At 49.8% G+C, this 23,590-nt stretch overlaps 1 protein-coding gene across 1 annotated transcript in view; it reads left to right on the top strand.

Moving 5' to 3' along the window:
- Nucleotides 1-23,590, top strand: part of Ryr3 (ryanodine receptor 3) — a 269,526-nt gene that overhangs the window by 63,344 nt on the left and 182,592 nt on the right. Inside the window, 7 exon segments of the mRNA XM_042687574.1 lie at nt 5,157-5,330; nt 8,790-8,911; nt 12,475-12,646; nt 13,883-14,018; nt 14,668-14,763; nt 17,334-17,452; nt 21,521-21,654. Coding sequence (XP_042543508.1) covers nt 5,157-5,330; nt 8,790-8,911; nt 12,475-12,646; nt 13,883-14,018; nt 14,668-14,763; nt 17,334-17,452; nt 21,521-21,654 — 953 coding nt within the window.

The following is a 23,590-nucleotide window of genomic DNA, read 5'->3' as shown; positions in this document are numbered from 1 at the left end:
CGTAAGTCTTGAGATGATTCAGATAGAAACACATGTTTTCCTGTTTCACTGGTCAGAGCATGGCGCTATCACTGCTGCTAATTACAGGAATTTTCCCTCAATAGCAAGAACCTTAGATTGAAGTTAGGGCACATTCATCACATTTCTGCTGTGCACGAGGCATGGTGTCCCTAGGCAGGCATGACCTCTCTGCCTGCCTTTCCCATGCCCTTTGACCTTGTCAAACACCCCCCACCCCCAAAGAAGGTCCTGTGCACCGGTCTTGTGACAGCGTTTGGTAAAGCAGTGCCCTCATGGGGTCTTCAGTTGGGGAGACAAAGGAGACTAGAGTGAAGGAAATAGAGACAGTTCGATCCAGATGTCCAGAAGCATCATCCCCTCCCACTTCCTCTTTAAATAAACCCTAAAAAGGAGTTTTAGATAACCAGTCTGATGCTGCATCTGTTCTTTGTCCTTCTAAGTGTACCAACCACGAAAATCCACGATCTGTGATGGGTAGGAGACCTGGATTTGAACCCTGGCTCTGCCACTTGCAGTTTGGCCTTCATGTCTCTTTTCGTAAAAACACTCACATTTCTTTCCAGTATACCATTTATGTTCATGCTGTGTGGTTATTCTAAGATGCAACTCTGGTGTCTTCATTGCTTTCCATTACCTATATAGTAGCTTTCCCAGAAGATAATCCAGACAGTTGCAGAGTGTGAGTTGATGCATTGAGTTTAATAGATCGTTTTGTTGTTGTACTTTTTGATTTCACTAGGTTTGAGTCCAGTCCTGGGGCCTGAACTCAGGGCCTGGGCGCTGTCCCTCAGCTCTTTAGCTCAAGGCTAGCGCTCTACCACTGAGCCACCTTCCCAGCCCATCTAAAATCTTCTTTACATGAAGTGTGTTAACATTGTAGTTTGAGAAATATGAGTGTGTAGGATATACAGATTTTAACCTTTAATTTTTGTTCGGGTCCTGCTGCACTGTCCTTGTCTGACCAGAATGCCTTTCTTTTATGCATTCCTTTCCTGCTGTGGTTAGATCTGGCTTGATGGGTCCTTTCAGGGTCCATATGTTGAAATTTCACTGCCATTATGAAATGTAAGAGGGTAGAAGGTTATTTGACTGTGGTGTTCAAACGTGTGGCCTTTGGAAGGCGATGAGCATTAGACAAGGTCATCTCTGTGGCCTTAGAAGAAGAGGGAGGGAAACCAGGGCAGGCGTCATTGTGCTCTGAATGTAGATCATACCACTTCGTTGCCATTTTTATAAAGTAATAGTGTACATTTAACGTGTTTCTTTATGGTAGACATTAATACTGTTAGAATGTTGTCTGACTAATTGCCTAATTATAAAAGTAACTGTCAAAATGACAAATGGGCTGGCGCACGTGGCTTCTGTCTGTAATTGTAGCTACTCGGGAGGCTGAGATCTGCAGATCACCATTTGAAGCCAGCTTGGGAAGAGAAATCTGGAAAACTTTTATCTCCAGTTAACTAGCACAACACTGAAGCACAAGTGTAGCTTAAGTGTGAGAGCCTGTTTTTAATTGAAAAAGCCAACCAAGAGTGCAAGTCCCTGAGTTCAAGCCTCAGTACCCACACCAAAATGAAAAAGAAAATGACAAATTGGCTTTGGAATTATACACAGTTTGGGATTCTATTCTGTTACTTGGTAGCTCTGTGGCTTTGATCAAGCCTCAGTTTACCACACATAACAGGGGTATTGAAGGATTTTGAGGACATGCTTGTCTACAGCATCATGTGTTACACATTTTGCTTTGTAGAGCCTTAGTAAGCTAGGTACTGAGCTGGTACTAATTCTGGTTCCCCTCCTTGTTCTTCAACAAATCCTACACTAGTCTGGGGATTAGCGACTTGATCACCTAATCCAAATGCTGGCATGCCATTATGACATGCGTGTGAGGATTCCCTCAAGCTGTCAGTGGACAGAGAAATGGAATATTCCTCCAACACATATTTGGCCAAGTAAAAAGTTTCTTCTCTGAAAATCAGCTCATCTAATACAGGCAAAGCTGATGGAGATAAAGATACACAGCTTGCCTATGAAACCATAACACAGAAGCAAAGTATCTGGAACTTGTTTGAAGCAGGTTGTGTGTGAAATGTCAAGCTCCAGATCTGGTTCTGACCTTTCAGTCTAGCAGGAGCAGCCAGCATGCCAGCAAAGGGCTCGTATGTGATCTGACGTGTAGGTCTCAGTGTAACACTGGCATGATGAAGCCAGCAGGTGGGGAAATGATTAGCGTTTGAGAAGGTAGGCTATTGCTCACCATCTTTCACATTTCTCCTGGTTGCCCTGTGTCCTGAGGGTCTACGCACTTCCCCGGTGGCCCTGAGTGGTAGGAGGTTAACAGTGATATGTACTCTACTGCTAACTAAATCAAGCTCTCCCGCTCCAGCCTCTTGCTTGCTTGTGGATCGTTACAATGTGTATGGGAGGGTAGAGTTGCTTTAGCACTGGTTGACTTGGTCCTGGGTCTCAGATTTATTATTTTTTTGGGGGGGGTGGGTCCAGTCGTGGGGCCTGAACTCTGGGCCCAGGCGCTGTCCCTCAGCTCTTCAGCTCAAGCTAGCACTCTACCACTTGAGCCACAGCGCCACTTCCGGCTTTTTTTCTTTTTGCTTATGTGGTGCTGAGGAATTGAACCCAGGGCCTCATGCATGCAAGGCAAGCGCTCTACCACTGAGCCACCTTCCCAGCCCCTCAGATTTTCTTGTTGTTGCTGTTCTTACAACTTAGAAGTGGCCATTGCAGCTGGGATGTTTTGTAAAGCAAAACACAGAGACTTTCTGTTCTCGAGAGTGACAATTTGTTTATTTCAGTGGCTCTCGAAAACAGACTTCGGTATTTGTTTCAGGAAAGCCTTATTTAAATGGTTCTTAAAATGTATGTAAAGTAACTTATTTTCTTATGAAAGTCTGAAGGGAAAGAAGTAAGAACTGAAATAGAAAATAGGCATGAAAGAAAAACTTCCTCCATTATACATGTATGTTCGTTAAGCAACACATGTTGAGGTTGAATTTTACATTACTTAATGAATGTATATTGAATTTGAATTCTCTGTATTAGAATTCAAATAACCTGCCCCCCCCAAAAGTGTACATTATGATGTACTAAGTGCTCAGGATAGGAAAGTGTACATTATGATGCCCTAAGCACTCAGGATAGGAATGAGGCCATTCTGGGAAATATATAACGAGAAGACGACATTGGAGCTGGGTTTTGAGTGATGAATAAGAGTTAGAGTAGCAGGAAAGGCATAAACTGCAATCTGGATTTTGTTTTGTCGGTCGTGGGGCTTGAACTCTGGGCCTAGGCACTGTCCCTCAGCTCTTCAGCTCAAGGCTAGCACTCTACCACTTGAGCCACAGTGCCACTTCCAGTTTTTTCTGTTTATGTGGTGCTAAGGAATCAAACCCAGGGCCTCATGCATGCAAGGCAAGCACTCTACCACTGAGCCACCTTCCCAGCCCCAATCTGGAATTCTTTATTTAAATGCTGACATTATTCCTTAAGTTACCTTGGACAAATTACTCCCTTCCTTTTCTCAACTGTAGAACTGGGACAGTGTTAGTAGTCACATCCAAGGCTTGGTCCTGAAAAACACCTACCTACAACTCTGCACGAGCATAGTAGGGCCTCAGTCCATGCACTGCTATTGCTCCATCGTTAAGAATGAGAGGAGGGCTGGGAAGGTGGCTCAGAGGTAGAGCGCTTGCCTTGCATGCATGAGGCCCTGGGTTCGATTCCTCGGCATCACATAAACAGAAAAAACTGGAAGTGGCTCTGTGGCTCAAGTGGTAGAGCGCTCGCCTTGAGCTGAAGAGCTGAGGGACAGCGCCCAGGCCCAGAGTTCAGGCCCCACGACCAACCAAAAAAAAAAGAATGAGAGGAATGTGGCCACCTCAGTGGGAACAGCATGCCATGTTTTTTTCTGAAAAAAAAAAAAAAATCCAACACTGCAGAGTTAATGGCTTTTACAGATGAGCAGGTTAACACGAGATGTAAAAAAGAAATGGAAATAGAATAGAGTCATTCAGAATAAAACCACCAGGGCTCTGAGTGACAGGGAAGCAAGCCGCTCCTGGGACAGGCACTTGGTGTTGTCATAAAACAGCTGCCTAATTCACCGTGTGCCCTAATTCAACGGTCACATAGGGGCCGCTGAGGAATGAACCTGTTAACCCGAACCTGCGGCCGCGGCTGCCTTTCTTGAGTATTGTGACAAAATGCTTGAGAAGCAGATCCATCTGAAAGGGAGAAGAGTTGTCTTCCTTCACAGTTTCAGAGGTGCTGGTCTATGCCGGCTTCATTGCGTGGGGGCCTGTGGTGAGACCAAGCTTCTTGGCAGGAAACACACTTTAATATCCAAGGAAGAACGTGACTCCTGGCAGCCAGGAGGTGACAAGAGGAGCCTGGCTGCGGTGTGACCTTTACCAGCACATCCCCCGTGGCCTCTTCCCATCAGGCTCTACTCTGAAGGTTCCCACCACCTCCATGTAGAACCAGAGACCAGCAACCACGTCCTAAACACATACCCGTGGCGGGTGTTTAAGATGCAAGCCACAGAATAGTCCGAGGAGACTGGTTGGTGAGATGCTGTGTTACTGGAAAGCACAGCAGACTGTGTGCATGTGTGTGTAGATATAGATAGAACATAGAAATAGGCTATCTATGAGTGTATGTGTGTGTATTACGTATGTACACACATGTACATATGTGTCTGATAACCTGAGTCCAAGTATTCACATAAGATAAATAACCATTAATATTATTTAATGTATCAATTGCTGAAAATACATTAATTGGCCAGTGTAGGGTTCCATACTAAGATATCTGTTAGGATGAGAAAAGTCAAAAATATAATGAAGAAATCTATAAAACAATAACAAGACAGAAAGCTGTCCAAGTGCCTTCTTTCCACAGGATTTACATAATCACGGAAGTGGCAAAACCTTGAAGTCCATTCATTTTAAAGTTAACAGCTGATGAGAAAAGCAAGCCTTCCTAAAATGTGGGCTTGGATAAGTACATCGTGATTATTTTGGTAATCACATCTTGGCTTACGGAATACTGCACAGATGATTTTTGTGCTAAATTTCTATTTAATCGGGCATGCCTATGCTTCTTTCTTTTGTGTGGAATAGGAGATCAAGGAGAAACTGGATTCCAGTCACAAGCGCGATATGGAAGGCATGGGAGCTCCAGAAATCAAGTACGGGGATTCTGTCTGCTTTGTCCAGCATGTGGCTAGTGGCCTGTGGGTCACCTACAAAGCACAAGACGCCAAAACCTCCCGCCTAGGACCTCTGAAGAGAAAGGTGACATGTCAGATCTGTCTCTAGTTCCTTGCTCTGGGCTCAAAAGTTAATCTGAGGACCAGGTAGACGTACATGGCTGTGGGTAGATACATCCTACTATTGGGAAGAGTCGTGGCATATATGAAGTTTCTCTATACTTCAGTCTCATTTGGTTACTTTGACTTCATTTTTGATGTTTAAAAGAACATTCTGTCTTCGAGAAGGGGTTGAATTGGTTTAATTCATCCCTGATCCCAATGACTTAGTAGTGTCACCATTTTGGGATCATCCACATCATTACTCCCTTCATTTAAGTGGATAGCGGAGTTACTATGCAATTTCGTAATGTGGACACTGAACAGAATCTCTATAGAGAAAATGGGGATTGCATACTAACAAGCCCACAGGAACCATTGTGTGAGTTGACCCTGAGTCCTCAGAGACTTGTCCAGGCTGTGTGGCCCACCACATTCTGCCCGGGGATGCCAGCCTGGGTCCTGCAGCATCTCCTTGCCAGAAGGTAGCATTGTTTCTTTTGATAGGAGCCAGGAATAGATGCCAAGAGCATCATCATCCTCTTTTCTTTCACTTGGAAAACCCTTTCAAACTATGGGGTAGGAAAGTCAAGGAATCCAAGAGCACGGGTCCAGAAGGGCCTGCGTGCTGTGGTGTAGGTGTAACAGCCTAACATAGAGGTGAAACCGTTCCTCTGAAGGTTTCCACTGCAAGAAAGAACAGCATTCATTTGGGGCAAACCATGAAGTCTTATGTTCCCTTTGTGTAAAGCAAAAAATACCAGGAAAATATCCATACAAGGGAAAATAAATTCAGGAAGAAGAGGTAGAAAATAGACCGAGGGGTCCACAGGCTAGCCCAACCTTTCTTCTGAAATCAACTAAAAAGGATGGGAAAAATACGAAACTGAGCAAGCAAACAACCACCAATCATTGAAGGTTTCAACAACAAGGACACTCAGAATGTCAGTATGCCAAGGTGAACTCACCACAATTTTTCTGGCTTACAGAAGAGGGAATGAGGTCCTGGATTCTCTCTGCCATGCTGGAGAGACCGATCATACTTACTGTCAGTGTGTTTGTTATGTGGGCACAGCCATGACCATACTGGCCCAAAGATCAACCTAAACGCTGAAAACTTTTGGTCTGGGGTTTCAAAGGGTTCAGTCCATGGAAGTTTGGCCCCAGGAACAGAGGCAGAGCATCATAGCAGCAGGAGCAGGTCATGAAGAAGCTTCTTTAGCTCAGAGTGGATGGGAAGCAGAGAAAGAATACAGGAAGCGCTTGGGGTAAGATGTAGGCCCCAAGGACACACCTGTGGTGATCTGCTCCCTCCGGCTACCTGGAAACTATCTAGTTCAACACGTGAGCCTTTTGGAGCAGTGCTTCATATCGAAGCCATAATCGCCACCTGTGCTACTTGACGGGGCCAAGACCCCAGTGTGTGGGCAGCTGTAGGACCTGCATCTGAAATGCACGCAGATTCCCCTGGAATCCTGGGATGCGACCAACACAACCAAGGGAAGACTGAAGCAGGGACAGAGCAGAGAGGGAGAGCCGGGGTCGGAATGGCGATCCTGTGACGCGGATGTTGGGATTCACTGTCTCTTAAGATGAGCTGGTCCTGGGAAATACATGAGGCTGTGGACAGTTCCAGAAGAATTCGCGCTCTGTGCGGGGAAGAGGGCAAACTGAGTCGATAGCAGAACCCACCCCGTAGCAGCGACCAGAACCTCGACAGAGTGCGGTGGTGCCATTGGCGGCCTCAGGCTTTCCTAAACCTACCAAGGCGGCGATAGCACTTAAAGGTGGGATTTATGGATTCTGAATGAGATGCTGGGAAGGAAGGGGGCAGCCCAGCACGCGGCCCGTGGGGAGCGATCTAGCGCTGGGTGGTTGATTTACCGCCTTTCACTGCCCGCACGGCCACTTTCCTTCTGGAACGTGAATGTGAGCTTGGCTCTTTTCACAAGGATCAGGTTACGTTTCCCTATAAAACTCTGAGGGACGTTCATACCTGCGTGGAGATTGATGCAGTGAGCGAGACGAAGGGGGACAGACAGGGACGGAGTGCGTGAATGGTGGCAACGCTTTTCCGCCCCAGCATCCCTGTCACGGGCTGTGGGATTCCCTCACAAGTTAGAGGGTCTCAGGACTGAGATGCCACCGAGGCCTCCTCCAGCCATACTACCTCAGCTCCCAGCCCTTGCTTACCGCCTGGCCATCTGACTGTGTTATCGGAATGAGCAGAGCCCCAGAATCTTAGTCTTTCCGGACCAGAATCTGGGCCTGAGGCCGAAGTAAACATAGTGGCAGTTGAGTGCTAAATGTCATGTTTTCTAACGGTTGTGAGGCCCTCTTTGCTAATGCTTCAACCTGAAAGATGAGAATGCACACCCGAGCTTCTGCAGCCTACATTGTACTTCCGGGTGAATTCGTTATATCAGACATGCTTTCAAAACATGAGAATGAAATGGGAAAGCTTCTTCATGCTAGCCCTGAGAGAAACCCCACATCCCTTTCTGAAGATGTCTTCTGGCACCACGTGTTTAGAAGATATTGATGCATAGATCTACAACTGGACGCAGCTCACGTCCACCGAGAAGAGACCATGGCCGGGAGTGTGAGTCAGGCTTGGACGGGGCCCAGTGTCTGCAGGTACTTGACCGTTTAGAGGGAATGACCTTCATTCCACTCAGAGCTGTCTCATCATCAGTGGTCCATAGTCACTTAGCTTCTTGATAACTGGTCAAAGGGACTAACACACCACCCCCTTAATCAGCATTCCCCCAGCACCTCGTACATCCCAGGAACCACTGAAGCAACTGACCGTGGCTCATCTAAACATCCAGACAGTTCTCTAACATACAGCCAGTTGGAAATAGTGAAGGTGAAGCAAGGAGAGGTTAAGTAACTCGTCCAAAGTCACACAGCGAAGAAATAACACAGCAAGACTGAAATTGCCAGCGATGCCAGAGCCTGTGGTTTAAATCCCATTAAGCTACCATTTGGGGCTGTTTTCTGCTGTCTTAGAGTTAACTAATCCAGAGAACTTGTCCCTTGGTAGAGCAATCCAAACCTTCTCCCAGGAGAGTTTGCTTTAAATTGTTCCTTCCTGATATATATCTGGAGCAAAGGCTCTGGACAGAGTGACTTTTTCCATCTCTGGAGATGAGGCTGTGTGTTCATGTTAGGAGAAAAATCCATCATAAGGAAGTGGTTAGCCCTTCAAAGTGGCCATCTGGGTCCAAGGAACTGACGGTAACTGGCACCGTGATGACACGTAGATGGCATTTTCATCAGAAGCGTGTCTCAGGAGTGATTTGTGTGGCAGCCATGGGACATAGAGGGAAATAACTTGGTCAATGTCCCATTTGCAAGGTGGACCGGGGGCTTGGTGTGGGAAGCGGCGGGAGGAAGCGGCGGCGTGAAGTATAACTTGGACCTGCCTTCCTGCCTGTGGTAGGTTATCCTCCACCAGGAAGGCCACATGGACGACGGGCTGACGCTGCAGAGATGCCAGCGTGAGGAGTCCCGGGCTGCCCGGGTCATCCGGAACACAATGGCCTTATTCAGCCAGTTTCTCAGGTATGCTAGCACCTTCCTTTGCTCGCCCTTTTTCCTCCCGGCCTTCCAACCCTTGTCCACTTTGTTTTGATACTCTCGAGTGCTTTCCAGAAATAACTGAACACCAGCAAAGAATCTCACCAGAGAGGGCTGGGGACTGAAATTTAATTCCGCATAGCTGATCTCATGCCAGCTTCTCTCTGCCAATGCACACCCAAGCCCCATTAGATTGGTTATAGATGGGTGCTATCAGTGGCGGAGGTCTTTGTATGAAAATCAAGTCAAAAGACTCAAGTCTCAGGTCTGGGTGAAATTGGATACACAGTGGAAGCCTTAGGTCACTGTTTCTGGCCTGTTCCTTGGCTGTTCCCGGTGTTTAACTGGGAAAAGCAGCTGAGCCGCCTGCTTGGCTGATGACCCCTTCAGCCTAATCCTGTTGCCAAAACACAGCCCAGCCTTGTTTCCATCGCTTACTCTGAGGAGCCGTTTCTGTTGGAAACAGCCAAGCCAGTCTGAACCTTGAGGACCCAAGGAGGTATATATTGTATATATGAACTGGCACGAAATTAGAACTTTTTTGCAGTTGAAATGCTGCAGTCTAAGGAACGCGTATTAATCAGGGTGTAGGCTACACTGTTAGTGTGCAGAATAAACCTTGACTCTTATTTCCATTAGTAATATAGACAGGTGGTTCTGGAAAAATAGATAGCGCAGTTCCTGGGACTCAGATTCCTTCTCTCGTTGGTTGCTTTAGTGTATCCCTCGTGTTCTTAAAATGTGTAGTGGACCAGCACACAGTATCACTTGCGAACTTATTAAAACTGCACAGTGCCAGGTTTCACCCAAGACATACTGAAGAGACATCCTGGGCCTGAGATATCGTGATCGTATTTTTATAGGCCCCTCATGTGTTGCCCAGGTGTGATGAAGCTTAAGAAACCATTAACTTGGAGTAGAGATCTTAAACTCGGCTCCTTGTTAGATCCACTTTCTCTGGCACAGGGAATACATGGCAAGTCAATCAGAAGCCAGGCTGCACCTTCTCTCCACGGTCTCCAGGTCCCGTGATATCCCGGGAGGCAGGTTCTCAAGCACATTCCGAGAGCATACCGTGTGTCAGGTACACCTAGAAGCTGAACTCAGGTGGAGGAGTGGCGCAGCGCTGACTGTAAAGAGCTTGCAGACCATAGGTGTTTTGCCCTCATGAAGGAACTTGGAAACTTTTTGGTACAAAATGAAAGTTACTAGCAGGGCGCCGGTGGCTCACGCCTGACATCCTAGCTACTCAGGAGGCTGGGATCTGAGGATCGCGGTTCAAAACCAGCCCAGGCAAGAAAGTCTGTGAAACTCTTATCCCCAATAAACCATCAGAAAACCAGAAGTGGCACTGTGGCTCAAGTGGTAGAGCACTCACCTTGAGCTGAAGAGCTGAGGGACAGCGCCCAGGCCCTGAGTTCAAGCCCCACAACCGACCAAAAAAAAAAAGTTACTGTAAATACAGTAAGCAGGGCTGCAGTGGCTATAGTCAAAAGCTTGATGGAAACACAAGAGGAACTGTAAGGTATTCCAGGGGAAACAAAGAACCTTTCCCAGGAGAAACGGCTCCTTGTTGAGCCTGGGGACAATCAGGGCTGAGCAGAGACAAGGACGATTTTCAAGAAGAGAAACTGCAGGCCACAGGGTGTGGAGATTCCACTGTACAGTCAGGGATAGCTAGAACTCATCCGGTCCCAGTGTGGAAGGAGATACTCAGACAAGGCTAGAGCGGTGCCTGGGACCAGGTCATGAAGAGCTTTCTCAGGATGCCTAGTGTATGCATTATAGTCTACCCTGGGCATTCAGAAGAGAGAATCCATCTAACATTAAGGTTGTGAGCTAGCCAGGCGCCAGCAGTTCACATCTATAATCCTGTCTACTCAGGAGGCTGAGATCTGAAGGTTACCATTTGAATCCAGCCGAGGCAGGAAAGTCTGTGAAACTCTTATCTCCAATTAAATAGTAAAAAAGTTAAAAGTGGAGCTCAAGGAAATAGAGAAGAGACCGCGCCAGACCCTGTATTCGAGCCCCAGTTCTAGAATGGAAGAGAAAAGAAAAGGTAAAGTGTTAAAAGGTAGAGAAAAACTAGTTCATATCCTGGCTCTGAGGCTCACTGGGGAGAGTTACCCTGAAAACTCGGTGAACTTCAGTTTCTGCTCTTTTGAACTAAAAATTCCTCCATCAAATGGTTTGCAGTTATGAAAACAAATTACATTTTTTACCGTATTCCTTGACTATGGGCAGAGCTGATTTAGTATTTGCACTAAAGCATAGAAACTACCTTTTCTAAGCATGTGTCCAAATAAAAATAAAAGCAGTTGACAAACCAACTGCCCTGTATGTGCACCAAACACGTAAGTTGTTATTTGCATATCCATACAATTCCCCACCGCTCCAGAATTCCACAAGACTAGGACCTTTTTTCCTTCCCTTGTTTGTTCTCTTAAGAAATTCAGGGGTGTACCCTCCACTGGATGGGAAAATGAAGGTTCATTTTGTTACTTACGGGAGTTTTCTGATCTCTGTTAAAAGGATGTCATTACAAAGGTTTTGGTAAATTACACCTGAAAAAGAATTCTAAGACACAGAGATTCACAGGGGCTAGGAGTACCGCAGCTGAGAGGCAGGGATAGGACAGATTAACCGGAGTAGGAAGATGCACATGTAAAAGGAATAGACCTGCCAGGCACCCGTGGCGCACGCCTGTCATCCTAGCTGCTCAGGAGGCTGAGATCCGAGGATCACGGTTCAAAGCCAGCCCGGGCAGGAAAGTCCATGAGACTCTTATCTCCAATAAACGACTCAAGCCAAAAGTGGTGCTATGGCTCACGTGGTAGAACACTAGCCTGGAACAAAAAGAATCTCAGGGTCAGCATCCAGGCCCCCAGTTCAAGCCCTACGACCGGCAAAACAGCAACAACAACAAAGGGAGTCAGGGGGAGAGGTTTTGACAGACTGATGGGGAAGTAGAGTAAGAGTAAGTGGGGCTGCGCAAACACACACTGAACACAGAAGAGAGCGGCACACGCAGACCCTCGGGACAGTCAGGGACAGTGATCGCGGTCACGGGAGGCGGCCAGGGGTAGAAACCCGGCCTGACGCTCAGTCTGTTCCAAGAAGCTGCCATCTTACAGATGTTTGGTTTAAAAGGTGAGTGTGACAGACGGTCCGTGTGCCTGACATGCACGTCACCGTCGTGGCGACCCTGGCTAGATGGACAGATGGCAGGGAGGTCGCCACAGACAGCAGAGAACACCCACTTAATGGGAAATGCTGAGAGATGGCAGAAACTTTGGCCTGCCACATCATAAATGACTTGAAAATGGATATGTTATCATTGCTTCCCTGTGTTTCTGAAGTGGCTTTGAGGCTGAGTCTGCATCTTGGCCTCGGCTACCCCATGTGGGCTGACAGATTACACCTGTAGTTGGTGGTACAGTGGCTGCCTCCGGAGGTCGCTCTCTGTGTTCCGGGCGAGGCGCGTGGGAAGGGGCAGGGCCGGCCTGCCGTGGCCCCATCCCGAGCCACGCCTCCTCCTGGTGTTTCAGTGGAAATAACCGCACGGCCGCCGCCGCCATCGCCCTGCCGGTAGAAGAGGTCCTGCAGACCTTACAGGACTTGATTGCCTACTTCGAGCCTCCAGAGGAGGGGCTTCGGCACGAAGAGAAGCAGAACAAGCTTCGCTCCCTCAAAAACAGACAGAACCTCTTCAAAGAAGAGGTAAGTCGGAGCAAAGGGAAGGCGAAGGCGCGCACAGAGCTGACATAGCCTGAGCTTCGTCTGCAGATGCCGATGTGGATGAGCGAGCCCGGGCGCAGGGGAGGGGTGGGGCTGGACGCTCCCTCCCACTGCCCCTGACGACACGGGCCGGGGCTGGCACAGCCAACCCTCTATTGTGTGTATTTGTGTTTGAGCAAGCCTACGTTTGTCACATGAAGACATTTCATGATGATGTTTCCACACATGGACACAGCACGCTTGGAAGCGTTCACCCTCTCCTCCATATTCTCACTCCTCCATACCGGCAGAGTATTAAAGCTCCCGGGCCACGTGTGTGCCCCAGATACATGCCAGCAAATTGGCTGTCCTGGCACAGCATTGGCTGTGATCTCTAGAAAATCTGTTTGAGGGATACAAATACCTACCCCCTGCCGTACTGGAAATGTCTGAGCCCTGGTGTGAAAGGTTCGGGCACGCTCAGGTCTGGTGTTAGAGCTTGCACACGGGTCATTGGAGGTGGGAAAACATCAACTGGAGCCCAGTTCTAGCGCCACTCCGGGCGCTGTGGGACCTGGGATCTGTGACGAGCCCTCTCCAGACCTGGTGCTCACACACTGTGGTTGACATCGGCACCCTTCACGCCTGGGCAAGGCAAAGCTCACGTGTGGGACTCCCTTCCCTGCTCAGACTTGGGTCTAAGCGAGGCGGATGCTCCAGCACGCTGTGCTTTCGCACGTGGCGGTTTGGGAGTGCTTCCTCTGCGCGCCAAGCCTTGGTAAGCGTGGGATAATGCAGCTGGGGGACATTGCCTAAGGAGTGGCCAGGTCTTATTTTCTCTGACTCTCCACATTTGAAAGAGCGGGAGGAAGAACAAAGAACAGTTGTCTTTTGCATTTGAATGCAGTTTCTTGAACTTACTGGCGATTTAAGAGAAAGCGTGGTATTCTATCCAGAGCTGTTGGCGGGTGAGTCAGGATTTCTTCAGGGCAGATGGGAAGCAAGCTTTGGGACGCGTCAGGCTCCTCAGATCACGTGAAGCAGGGACGCTGACTGGCCTCCAAGCCTGTGCCGCGCAGGTCTCTGAGGCATAACCATGTGTAGTTTGTCTCTTTGGGGGAAGAAGAATTCAGCTGGCACCAGGAACACCTATTTGCATTTTAACACTGAACCAAGTGGAGGGGGAAAGCAGAGGGAAGTCATCCAGAACGTTGACCTTTCCTCAACTCTCCTCCTCAGGGAATGTTGGCCCTCGTGTTGAATTGCATTGACCGCTTGAATGTCTACAACAGCGTGGCACACTTTGCAGGAATTGCAAGGGAAGAGAGTAGCCTGGCTTGGAAAGAAGTGCTGAGCCTCCTGTACGAGCTGCTAGGTGAGCGCGCCGGCAGCCCCCTTCCCCAGCATGCTTTCGCAGGGCTGGGGGGCCACCTGCCAACCCACAGTGCCCTCCGGCCATCTGACTAGCCCGCCATTCACCTGAGCTGGTCTGCAGCTGACTGCACTTTCTAGGTTAGAGCAGAAGTCAGCAGCAAGTAGTAGATGGTGACCACTTTTACCAAAACTACATGTGAAACTCTTTAACACCCATACTTTCTGATCCTCAATTCCTGAGGGAACCAGGGCAAAGCCTCTTTACAGAGCCTTCCAGTTCTAACGTCTTCGCAGAAAAATCAGACTGTGAGGGTTGCTGCGCTCCTACGCCTGGCCCTTCTGCGTGTCCTCTTGGGAGTCATGGCCCGTTGCTTATTTTATCATTGTAGAATAGAGAAAGGCAAGACATAGACATCCTGCACCATCTTTTCTAGCAAGACTTAAGAAGACATCCCAAGAGGTTGTATTCTTAACTCATGGCCAGGCAGATGTTCTGTGAGTTGATTAGCAGGTGTTTTCCCCCCTTGACCTGTCTCTGGAAGGCGGGCAGCCCGGGCCGCCCCGGGGACTGGGCAGCCTCCCCTGCCCGCCCCTGCCCTCTCCCGCATCGTGTCCTGGCCCAACACCATCAAACCTCCACTCCTTTGCAGCCGCTCTCATTCGTGGGAATAGAAACAACTGTGCACAGTTCTCCACCAACCTGGACTGGCTGATCAGCAAACTGGACAGGCTGGAATCTTCCTCAGGTGAGAATTGACAGAGCACGATAACGAGCACAGTGCGTTTTGAATCTTCCAGCAGACTGCCAATAATTCGCAAACCATTGCTGCAACAAAGAGAAAGTTCCGGGCTCCCTGACGCGTTCTTTGCTGACAGCTCAAACCCCGACCCTGCAGGTCTTGTCTTTGCATTTGCACTGGCATAAGTGAATTGCGCGAGAGGGTCCCGTTGTGATATTCCGACCTGCGTACAGCGCGTCCTGACCAAGTCCTCGCATCCCTGCCCCTCATCATCCCCGCCTCAGAACAATCCCAATAGATTTTATTGTTCTGTTTTCACTGACGCATCTCGCGGCTATTCACCTCCTCTGATTGACTCCCCTCTCCCCTGTCTTGCTTTCCGACCACTTATTTTTAGTGTCTATGAATTACGCAAGGATTTCACCATGACCTTTCACACATGCGTATAGTGTACCTCAATCCGACGGGCCCTTCTGGTCCTCTTTCTCCATCTCCTCTGCTGCCTTGTTGCTTAGAGCCTTCAGGGAGTCTTTCTGCCATCCGCACACCGCGACGCGCTGCGCTTCACCATTACTCCCCTTCCCTCACCCCATTCTCTGTGTTTCTTCCCTTCCGCAGCTTGAACCTTCATCTTCACTCCCTGGGCCCTTCACACACCCCACCTAGGAATCCCAGACTCCTGGTGACTCCTGCGGTGCCTCTGGTACTCATCATCCAGTTAGGAGCAAAGTTCAAGGGCAAATATGGAATAAGACAGAATGAGTCTCACTCACCCCAGATCCCCTTCACTAACGTCAAAACCGTCCTGATGACGCAGAGAAGCGGAGTCATTGTGCTCATTGTCGTCAGGGATCAGCCATGGGCTCCTAAGGACGATGCTCAAGACAGGTGTGGGCATCCTGCAGGGTGGAGAAGTGTAGGTGCGTTCCTCAGAGGAGGTAGACGCAGAGAGCGGGCGCATCCACACACAGCGCTCCTCAGAGACAGCGGCAGAGACAGCATCCACACACAGCGTTCCTCAGAGACAGAGACAGCATCCACACACAGCGTTCCTCAGAGACAGAGAGAGAGCATCCACACACAGCGCTCCTCAGAGACAGAGACAGAGACAGCATCCACACACAGCGTTCCTCAGAGACAGAGACAGCATCCACACACAGCGTTCCTCAGAGACAGAGACAGAGACAGAGAGCATCCACACACAGCGTTCCTCAGAGACAGAGAGCATCCACACACAGCGTTCCTCAGAGACAGAGACAGCATCCACACACAGCGCTCCTCAGAGACAGAGACAGAGACAGAGAGCATCCACACACAGCGTTCCTCAGAGACAGAGACAGAGAGCATCCACACACAGCGTTCCTCAGAGACAGAGACAGAGAGCATCCACACACAGCGTTCCTCAGAGACAGAGACAGCATCCACACACAGCGTTCCTCAGAGACAGAGACAGCATCCACACACAGCGTTCCTCAGAGACAGAGAGCATCCACACACAGCGTTCCTCAGAGACAGAGACAGAGACAGAGAGCATCCACACACAGCGTTCCTCAGAGACAGAGACAGAGACAGCATCCACACACAGCGTTCCTCAGAGACAGAGACAGAGAGCATCCACACACAGCGTTCCTCAGAGACAGCGAGCATCCACACACAGCGTTCCTCAGAGACAGAGACAGAGACAGCATCCACACACAGCGTTCCTCAGAGACAGAGAGAGAGCATCCACACACAGCGTTCCTCAGAGACAGCGAGCATCCACACACAGCGTTCCTCAGAGACAGCGAGCGGGCACATCCACACACCTGGGCCAGGAGCACCCACCTCTGCATGGCTTCCTAAGGCTCGCTTTCTTTCTCTTGTACATTATATTCCAAGATTGGTTCTACAAAGCCTGATTTAAAAAAGAAAAGAGTTGTTTTCTTTGCTAGATGCCTGTTATCACCTGGTACCCTCGCTACTCTGGAGGCCAAGATCTAAGAATCATAGTTCAAAGCCAGCCAGGAAAGGAAAGTATATGAAACTCATAACTCCAGTAAACCACACAGACAGCTGTGGAGCTATGACTCAAGTTCAGGGACAGCACGCAGGCCGCGTTCAAGCCCAGAGACCTGCACGGTGTAGAATATATAATTGGGGGGGGGCTGTGTGGGTATGCACGTGCGTGTACATTTTTGGTTCTGGGGCTTAAGCTCAGGACCTGGGCACTGTCCCTATGCTTTTTAGTTTGTTAGAGTCTCACAGACTTCCATGTCTGGGCTGGGTTTGAACTGTAGTCCTCAGATCGCAGCCTCCTGAGTAGCTAGGATTACAGTTAGGAGCCACCAGCTCTGAGCCCTTCTGTGTGTTTTAACAGACACAGAGAGATAGTATTGAATTAACTCTAAATTATAGACTAGCCCTCAGGGCTCCCGAAGTCTACCTGAGATGATGCTTGCGTCTCTCCTCTAGCTGTGAACATTTAAGAGTTGATAGCATTGTCCCCTCAGGATAATTGCGTCTCTCCTGGGTTTCTAAGTGATGGTCAGTTCTGCAGGTTATTTAACGTCCCAATGATCTTTGTGTTACTCACGTAGGTATCTTGGAGGTCTTGCACTGCATTTTGATCGAAAGCCCAGAAGCCTTAAATCTGATAGCTGAAGGACACATCAAGTCCATCGTCTCCCTGTTGGATAAACATGGTCGGAACCACAAGGTGGGTATGACCGTTTTCCTTGCCTTTCCCTCCCTGATACTTCCCATACGACACCCAGGGCCTGAGGATTTGTTCCGAAAGACCTTCTTTGCCTGTAAAACTGCTCCAGGCAGCCCGGTCAGATCTGAGATGGTGTCCTGTGTGCCCACTGGCTTCCAAGCTGTGTCCACTGTCATTACCTTAACGCAGAGCTCGCGCTCGGTCACTCCGCTGGGCCCCCGACACCAGGGCCACAAGACAGTTCCCACCTTAGGAAATCTGTCTTCCTCAGCTATGCAGAGCAGATATGCAAAAATCAGATTTAAAACAGCAAGCCATGCGGTTAAATGAAACTCATTTTAATGAGTCAAACCAAGCAAAAGTAAGAAAACAAAGGACCCCTCAGCATTATCAAACGGGACCAAAGACGCCAGCCTTTCATTTGACACACACTTCCGTGAGACTCTGTTATTTCTTCAGTAAAACCAGAACATTCCACAAAGACGGGGTGTTGTATCAGTATTTTTAGGTCTCTTATAGTTTCATTATCTCTGTGAAATCCTATTGCTAAGAAACAAGCATCTGTGGGAAGAAATCCGCAACGTGTTTTTCCATCCTGACCTCCAGATCCTCAGCACAGGTAGAGGCTGATGTGCGGCCTAGTTTGTAGTCAGGAAGGCTCTCAGAGGGCGGGGTGTCCGGTTCCCCGGACCGCGGCAAGGCGGGGCATGCGGGGCAGCAGCTGCGCTTCTGCAGACTGTGAACGATGCAGCTGGGTTCTGCCCCTCTGCTGCATGTTGGACCCACGGGCAACGAGTCCAGAAGGAGCCTTGTAGAGTACCGGCTACACCACGTGCAGCCTCCACAGAGAGCAGAAAAGCCATGGTGCTTAGCATCTGTGACGTTGCTTGGCCAAGAAGAGAAAGAAATAGGTGGGGTCGGTAATTGCTTCCTCAAATGTGGTAAATCAAAACCAGGCCTGACCCCGGCCTCGGTCTCAGTTTGCTGTCTTCCATGACATGTTTTCCTGTCTGAAAAATACAGTTGAAATGATTGATAATCCCACAAGAAACGCATGGTACTAGCCATGGTCCATGCACAGATGTTAGAAAGGCCCTTTGAAGAAACGTAGGTCTTGATTTGTTATTCCAGAGCCTTCTCTGTGAGCCGCCCAACACACTTCATAGCTACCCAGCTTCTAAGGGCTTCTTTAGCCTTAGACACTATTGAACGGGTGTGACTTGGTGCAAGTTAACTGCTAGTCTGTCCAATCCCATCCTCATTGCTGCTGTGAACAACTTCTGAGCGTGCCAAGGCCTCGTTAGTTAGAGGAAAGCAATACCTGATTAGCCAACTTACCCAGGTGGGCTAGTAAAAGGCCTTTTTTCTGTCGGTCGTGGGGCTTGAACTCTGGGCCTGGGAGCTGTCCCTTAGTTCTTCAGCTCAAGGCGAGTGCTCTACCACTTGAGCCACAGCGCCACTTCTGGTTCTCTAGTGGTTAATTGGAGATAAGAGGCTCACAGACATTCCTGCTTGGGCTGGCTTTGAACCGCGATCCTCAAATCTCCGCCTTCTGAGTAGTTAGGATGACAGGCGTGAGCCACCGGCGCCCGGCAGTAAAAGTCCTTTTACTCCTCTAGAATAAAGGCACTCCTGAAAAAAGTTTGACAGTACAGTTGAACCAGTTTGGCTTTGCTATGAATTCCAACCATCTTGTAGAGATTAATCAACTGGATTGATGTATTTTCAAAGAGAAGACCGGGGCCAAGTCATCTTCTGTTCGTTTTGCAGAAAAATGTGCTGAGTACAGGCCAGGCTTGGTCCCAGTACTTCACCTTTGCATAGAAAATGTCAAGGATCATGTTGAATTGAACTTCTTTGAATAACAACGTATAGATGATAATAATAATAGTAATAGTAATAATAAATATTTTTAAAAAGCAAAAACAGATATGTCAAGGAAACATTTTGCTATACAAGCTGCTGTATGGTCTGTAGCCCTAGATTTTCAGGAAATTCTGACCCATCCACTTAGTTTCCATGAAGATAATGACTCAAAATGCACAGGACTCTGGAGACACTGAAAGGTATCAGAAGCCATTTGCCAGAAGCAGATGACGATGACTGGCATTGGTCTTAACCTGTTCTGGGCACCGCTCCTGAAGTAGCATCCTCATTGTTCCCACTCAGCAGAGACAGAAGAAGACCAGGATAGGGACCCTTATGTTAAGAGAGTTCTCAGGGGCCAAATGGCTCAGTGGTGGCAGGCTCCACCAGAAACGTCATCTTCCAGTGTTTCTCACGCTGAAGTCTGGAGACCGGCTGTCCTGCGGATGTGTGTTATTTTGTTTATAATGATTGAAATGCAGACCTCCTTGGAGTGGAAACCCCACATCATGACCAGTACGTGAGTGTCTGCGTTACATAGCCTAGGAGCGCGCCGCAGGGAATTCAGAGGCGGTCCTGCGAAGCAGGCTGGGGGTGGGTATGAAAAGCAACCGCTCCCGTAACTGCCGAGAAGTGGTACACATCACCTCCACCAGCTTGCCCCAGCCAGAGCGCAGGCCATGACCCCACGTACTTGGAGTGACCCTGCGTGACCCCGCGGAGTGCGTCCGTCCGTCCTTGTGGGCTCCGGGGAAGGTTTCCTCCGGGGCTGGGGTCACCGCAGAGCCTGCCTGTCCACCGGCCTTCCCAGAGGCTGCTGAGCTGGCCTAGGGGCCCTCGGCATCTCTGGGCTATTCCCCCGCACTCTACATCCCGTATGGTTTTTTTTCTTTCTTACAAAAGTGACAAAACGAGTTCCCTGGTTTTCACAAAGGAATGCCTTTTAAAACGTCAGCTGTGAGTCCCGGTGCTGCTGGCTTGGGTGAGGCACCACTCTGTTCGGGTGGGCCCTGTGCTGCTGGCTTGGGTGAGGCACCACTCTGTTCGGGTGGGTGTTTTTGGCAACGCTTTCCCTGCTCTTGTCCCTGTTGTGTGGGGATTCGCTCTGCTTTTCTCCTGGTGGTGACAGTGGAGCTCCCGCGGCTGTCACTTCCAGGCAAAACAGGAAAATGTGTGAAAGGCCAGATGAAATGCCTTTAATTTCCCGCCATAGAGTGAGAGATGACCCTCCAGATTTCAGATCTCCACCGTCGATACCGTTCGTGGGGTGTTCGTGGCAGGAGCTCCTCATCACACAGCTTTGGGGCTCTTCTCTGCTTCTCCCGTAAATGTGCTTTGTATTTATCTGGAATGAAGTTGACGCTCAGGGAGTCGGGTAGAAAATCAGTTTGTGAGAACCACGGACACAAATGCCATCAGCACCCTAAAGCTACCCCAGTGAGCACTACGTCTTTGGTGGCCACTTTGAAAGACTGACGCTCAGCGGCTCCCCCCGGGCCACGCGCCGGCCGGCCTGGACACCGCTGTTGTTTACTGACTGCTGCTGGGGCCTTCCTCCCTCTGAGGGAGAGAGGACCAACCTGGCCTCTGCCACCGTGCCAACAGCATCTGAAGGACAGAGCATGTGGCGATGCACGGGGCAGGGCGGGAGGTGGTGGCCCGGCCCGCCCTCCACTTCCCAGACAACTGGAAAGGGGCACGGAGATGACAAGGCTCTCGGATTCATGGGCCTCCTGTTTTGAATACCGATTTCCCAGAATCCAAGGGCATTTATGTGTTCTGAAGTATCGCCGCAGGCGTGGAAGCCCTCACTGAACGTAGTGAGCCTTTTGCATGCAGGGACCGTGGTGAAGGGAAGCGGGGTTCCTGCACCACAGGGTCACCTCCATCTGCCGGGCAGTCGGGGCTGGGCTAGAGGATGGAGCTGTCTGGGAACCTCGGACGGCCCCACTCCACACTGCGCCTTCCGCGGGTCTAGGCTCCTGCTGGCTGCCGGGGAACAATGACAGCGTGCAGGTAGCATGTGGAGTCGGGAGGGATGGGAGCGCAGACTCGCTTCCCGTGGGAGGCAGCGGGTGAGGCGCCCTGTCCCCGACTCCTCCACCCTCCGGTCTCACCCCGCTGCCTCTGTCTCCGGCGGTCGGGTCCTGCCCACGGCGCCCTCCTGAAAGTCTGAGGTGTGTCCGGTATGTTCTGCTACAGGTTCTGGATGTCCTGTGCTCCCTCTGTCTCTGCAACGGGGTTGCCATGAGAGCCAACCAGAACCTGATCTGTGACAACTTACTGCCCCAGAGAAACCTGCTCCTGCAGACGCGGCTGATCAATGACGTGACCAGGTGGGTCGCTACTGTCATCCACACCCGCGGACGGTTTCCCCTGCGTGCCCCCAGGAGGAGGCCCACTCTGGGCTTGAGTGGCCCACTGTTGTTTCCATGAAAACCCGCGTGTGTGGCACAGGCCCGGGCAGGTGTGAACGTTTTGTGAGGACCTCTTTGCAGAGCTTCTGGCTTCCTCCCTCCAGGCGCCTGAGTTTGAGGCTGTGGGAAAGTGGGCTGCCAGGCTTTATCTGGCACCCGCCCGCCCGCGCTGCAGGCTTTACATCACATATTCACGGTTTGCTAGAGCAGTGTCTTTTCTGAAATCTTGTAGTAGAAGGGGTGTCACACGTTGACACTTGGGTTGTTTGTATCCTCCGGCATACGGGCATTTGTTTGCCCGACTGCTACCTCTGTGAGCCAGGCTGGAGAGGCTGGTCGCAGGACCTACTGCCGGTCCACACGCAGCCACACTCGAGCTCTGTGCACTCACCAGGCCTGAGACCTGAGGATGTTCATCCTCTCATTGGGCAGAGCACACCTTCTGAGGTGCGGGGCGGCCTACAGACCCAAGTCGCCACCCAGACCCTCCTCCCTAGACAGCCCAGATTTCCCTTGCCATCCAGGAAGAGTCCATCTCGAAGACTTCACCCCAGACATATCTCTCGTGTGTGTTTTTCTGGCTGTGTTATTGAGCTTTGGTTTCACGTTGGGTTATGGTGGTGGTTTGGACACTGGCCTTGCTGTATTTCATAGACTGCCGTGACGCCACTGATCATGCTCTGCTTTTCACTGGTTATTTGACGGATAGGCCCTCATACCCCTCTCTGGCCCACAAGTGAGATGTGATCCACAGACTCAGGCTTCCTGCTGGGGTCACAGGTGGACACCACCACTCCACCTTCTCTTCTGTAGAGAGGTAGACTCGGGGCTGGCCTGAGTCTCAGCCTCCTATGACAGCCATGTGCCATCACAACCAGCTACGGGTTAACTAGGAATCTCATGAACGTTTCTGCCAGGGCTGGCCTTGAACCACATCCTCCTGTTCTCAGCCTTCAAACTAAGATTACAGGAATGAACCGCCAGTAAAACCAAAAAGTCAGACTACAAGGAGACGTCACTATAATTCCAGTTCCATTATGACAATTCCACAGTGTATAGCATACTTTGATCTTTATTATTCAATATCCTGTCCTTTTCCTCCCCCCATCCCTGCCAATGCTCTGTAGACAGAACCCTGTTCACTCCTGTCCTGTGACCACTATCATCACTTACGGTCTAGCTTCGATTGCAAACTCTTAAACAAGGCCAGGGGTGGTTGCTTTCATCAAGCCATAGGTAAGAGGATCTCACTTCAAGGCCAGCCCCAGGGAAAAAAACTATGAGAACAACAAGCTAAAGCAAAACAGGACCAGAAGCAAGTATGAGGCCCTGAGCTCAGACGCCAGTACTCCAACTCCCCCTAACCCAAACCAAGACTCCCAAGCGTTTAACCATGCCGCCCAGTGTACTAATACCGCTTGCCCTTAACAAGCTTGTGGCTGGTAGCGACTTTTTAATGCTTTTAAGAGGCTGTTGGTATTAACAACGCTCAGGGGACAAAGCTGCGCTTTAGAAAATGAGGATGCTTAAATCAATTTAGCAGAAGATGGAACTTGAGTAATTTCTTTCACTTACAGAAAGACTGTACAGCTCTGGGTAGTGTCTCAGCACCATTGCCTGTAGTTGGCATGCATAAGTATGTTGCCTGGAGTAGGATTTTCAGAGCCATCCTCCATGTTTCATAATGGAGTTGTGCGGTCCTGATTCTTCCCGCAGAGAACCCGACCGTGTGCTGAGGGCTCTAAGGCTTTTCTGCTTTTGAACAACGGCTAACACCTACGCTTGTTCTCGCCCGAGGTCCGGTTGGGCCAGGGCCTTCGGTAGAGTCTGCCCCAACTTGTTTTTTCCAGTTGTT

Source organism: Dipodomys spectabilis, unplaced genomic scaffold (assembly GCF_019054845.1).
Source record: "Dipodomys spectabilis isolate Male_0828 unplaced genomic scaffold, ASM1905484v1 ptg000108l, whole genome shotgun sequence".
Taxonomy (NCBI): Eukaryota; Metazoa; Chordata; class Mammalia; order Rodentia; family Heteromyidae; genus Dipodomys; species Dipodomys spectabilis.
Note: the sequence above shows the minus strand (reverse complement) of the source record. Positions and strands in the feature narration are given on the sequence as shown.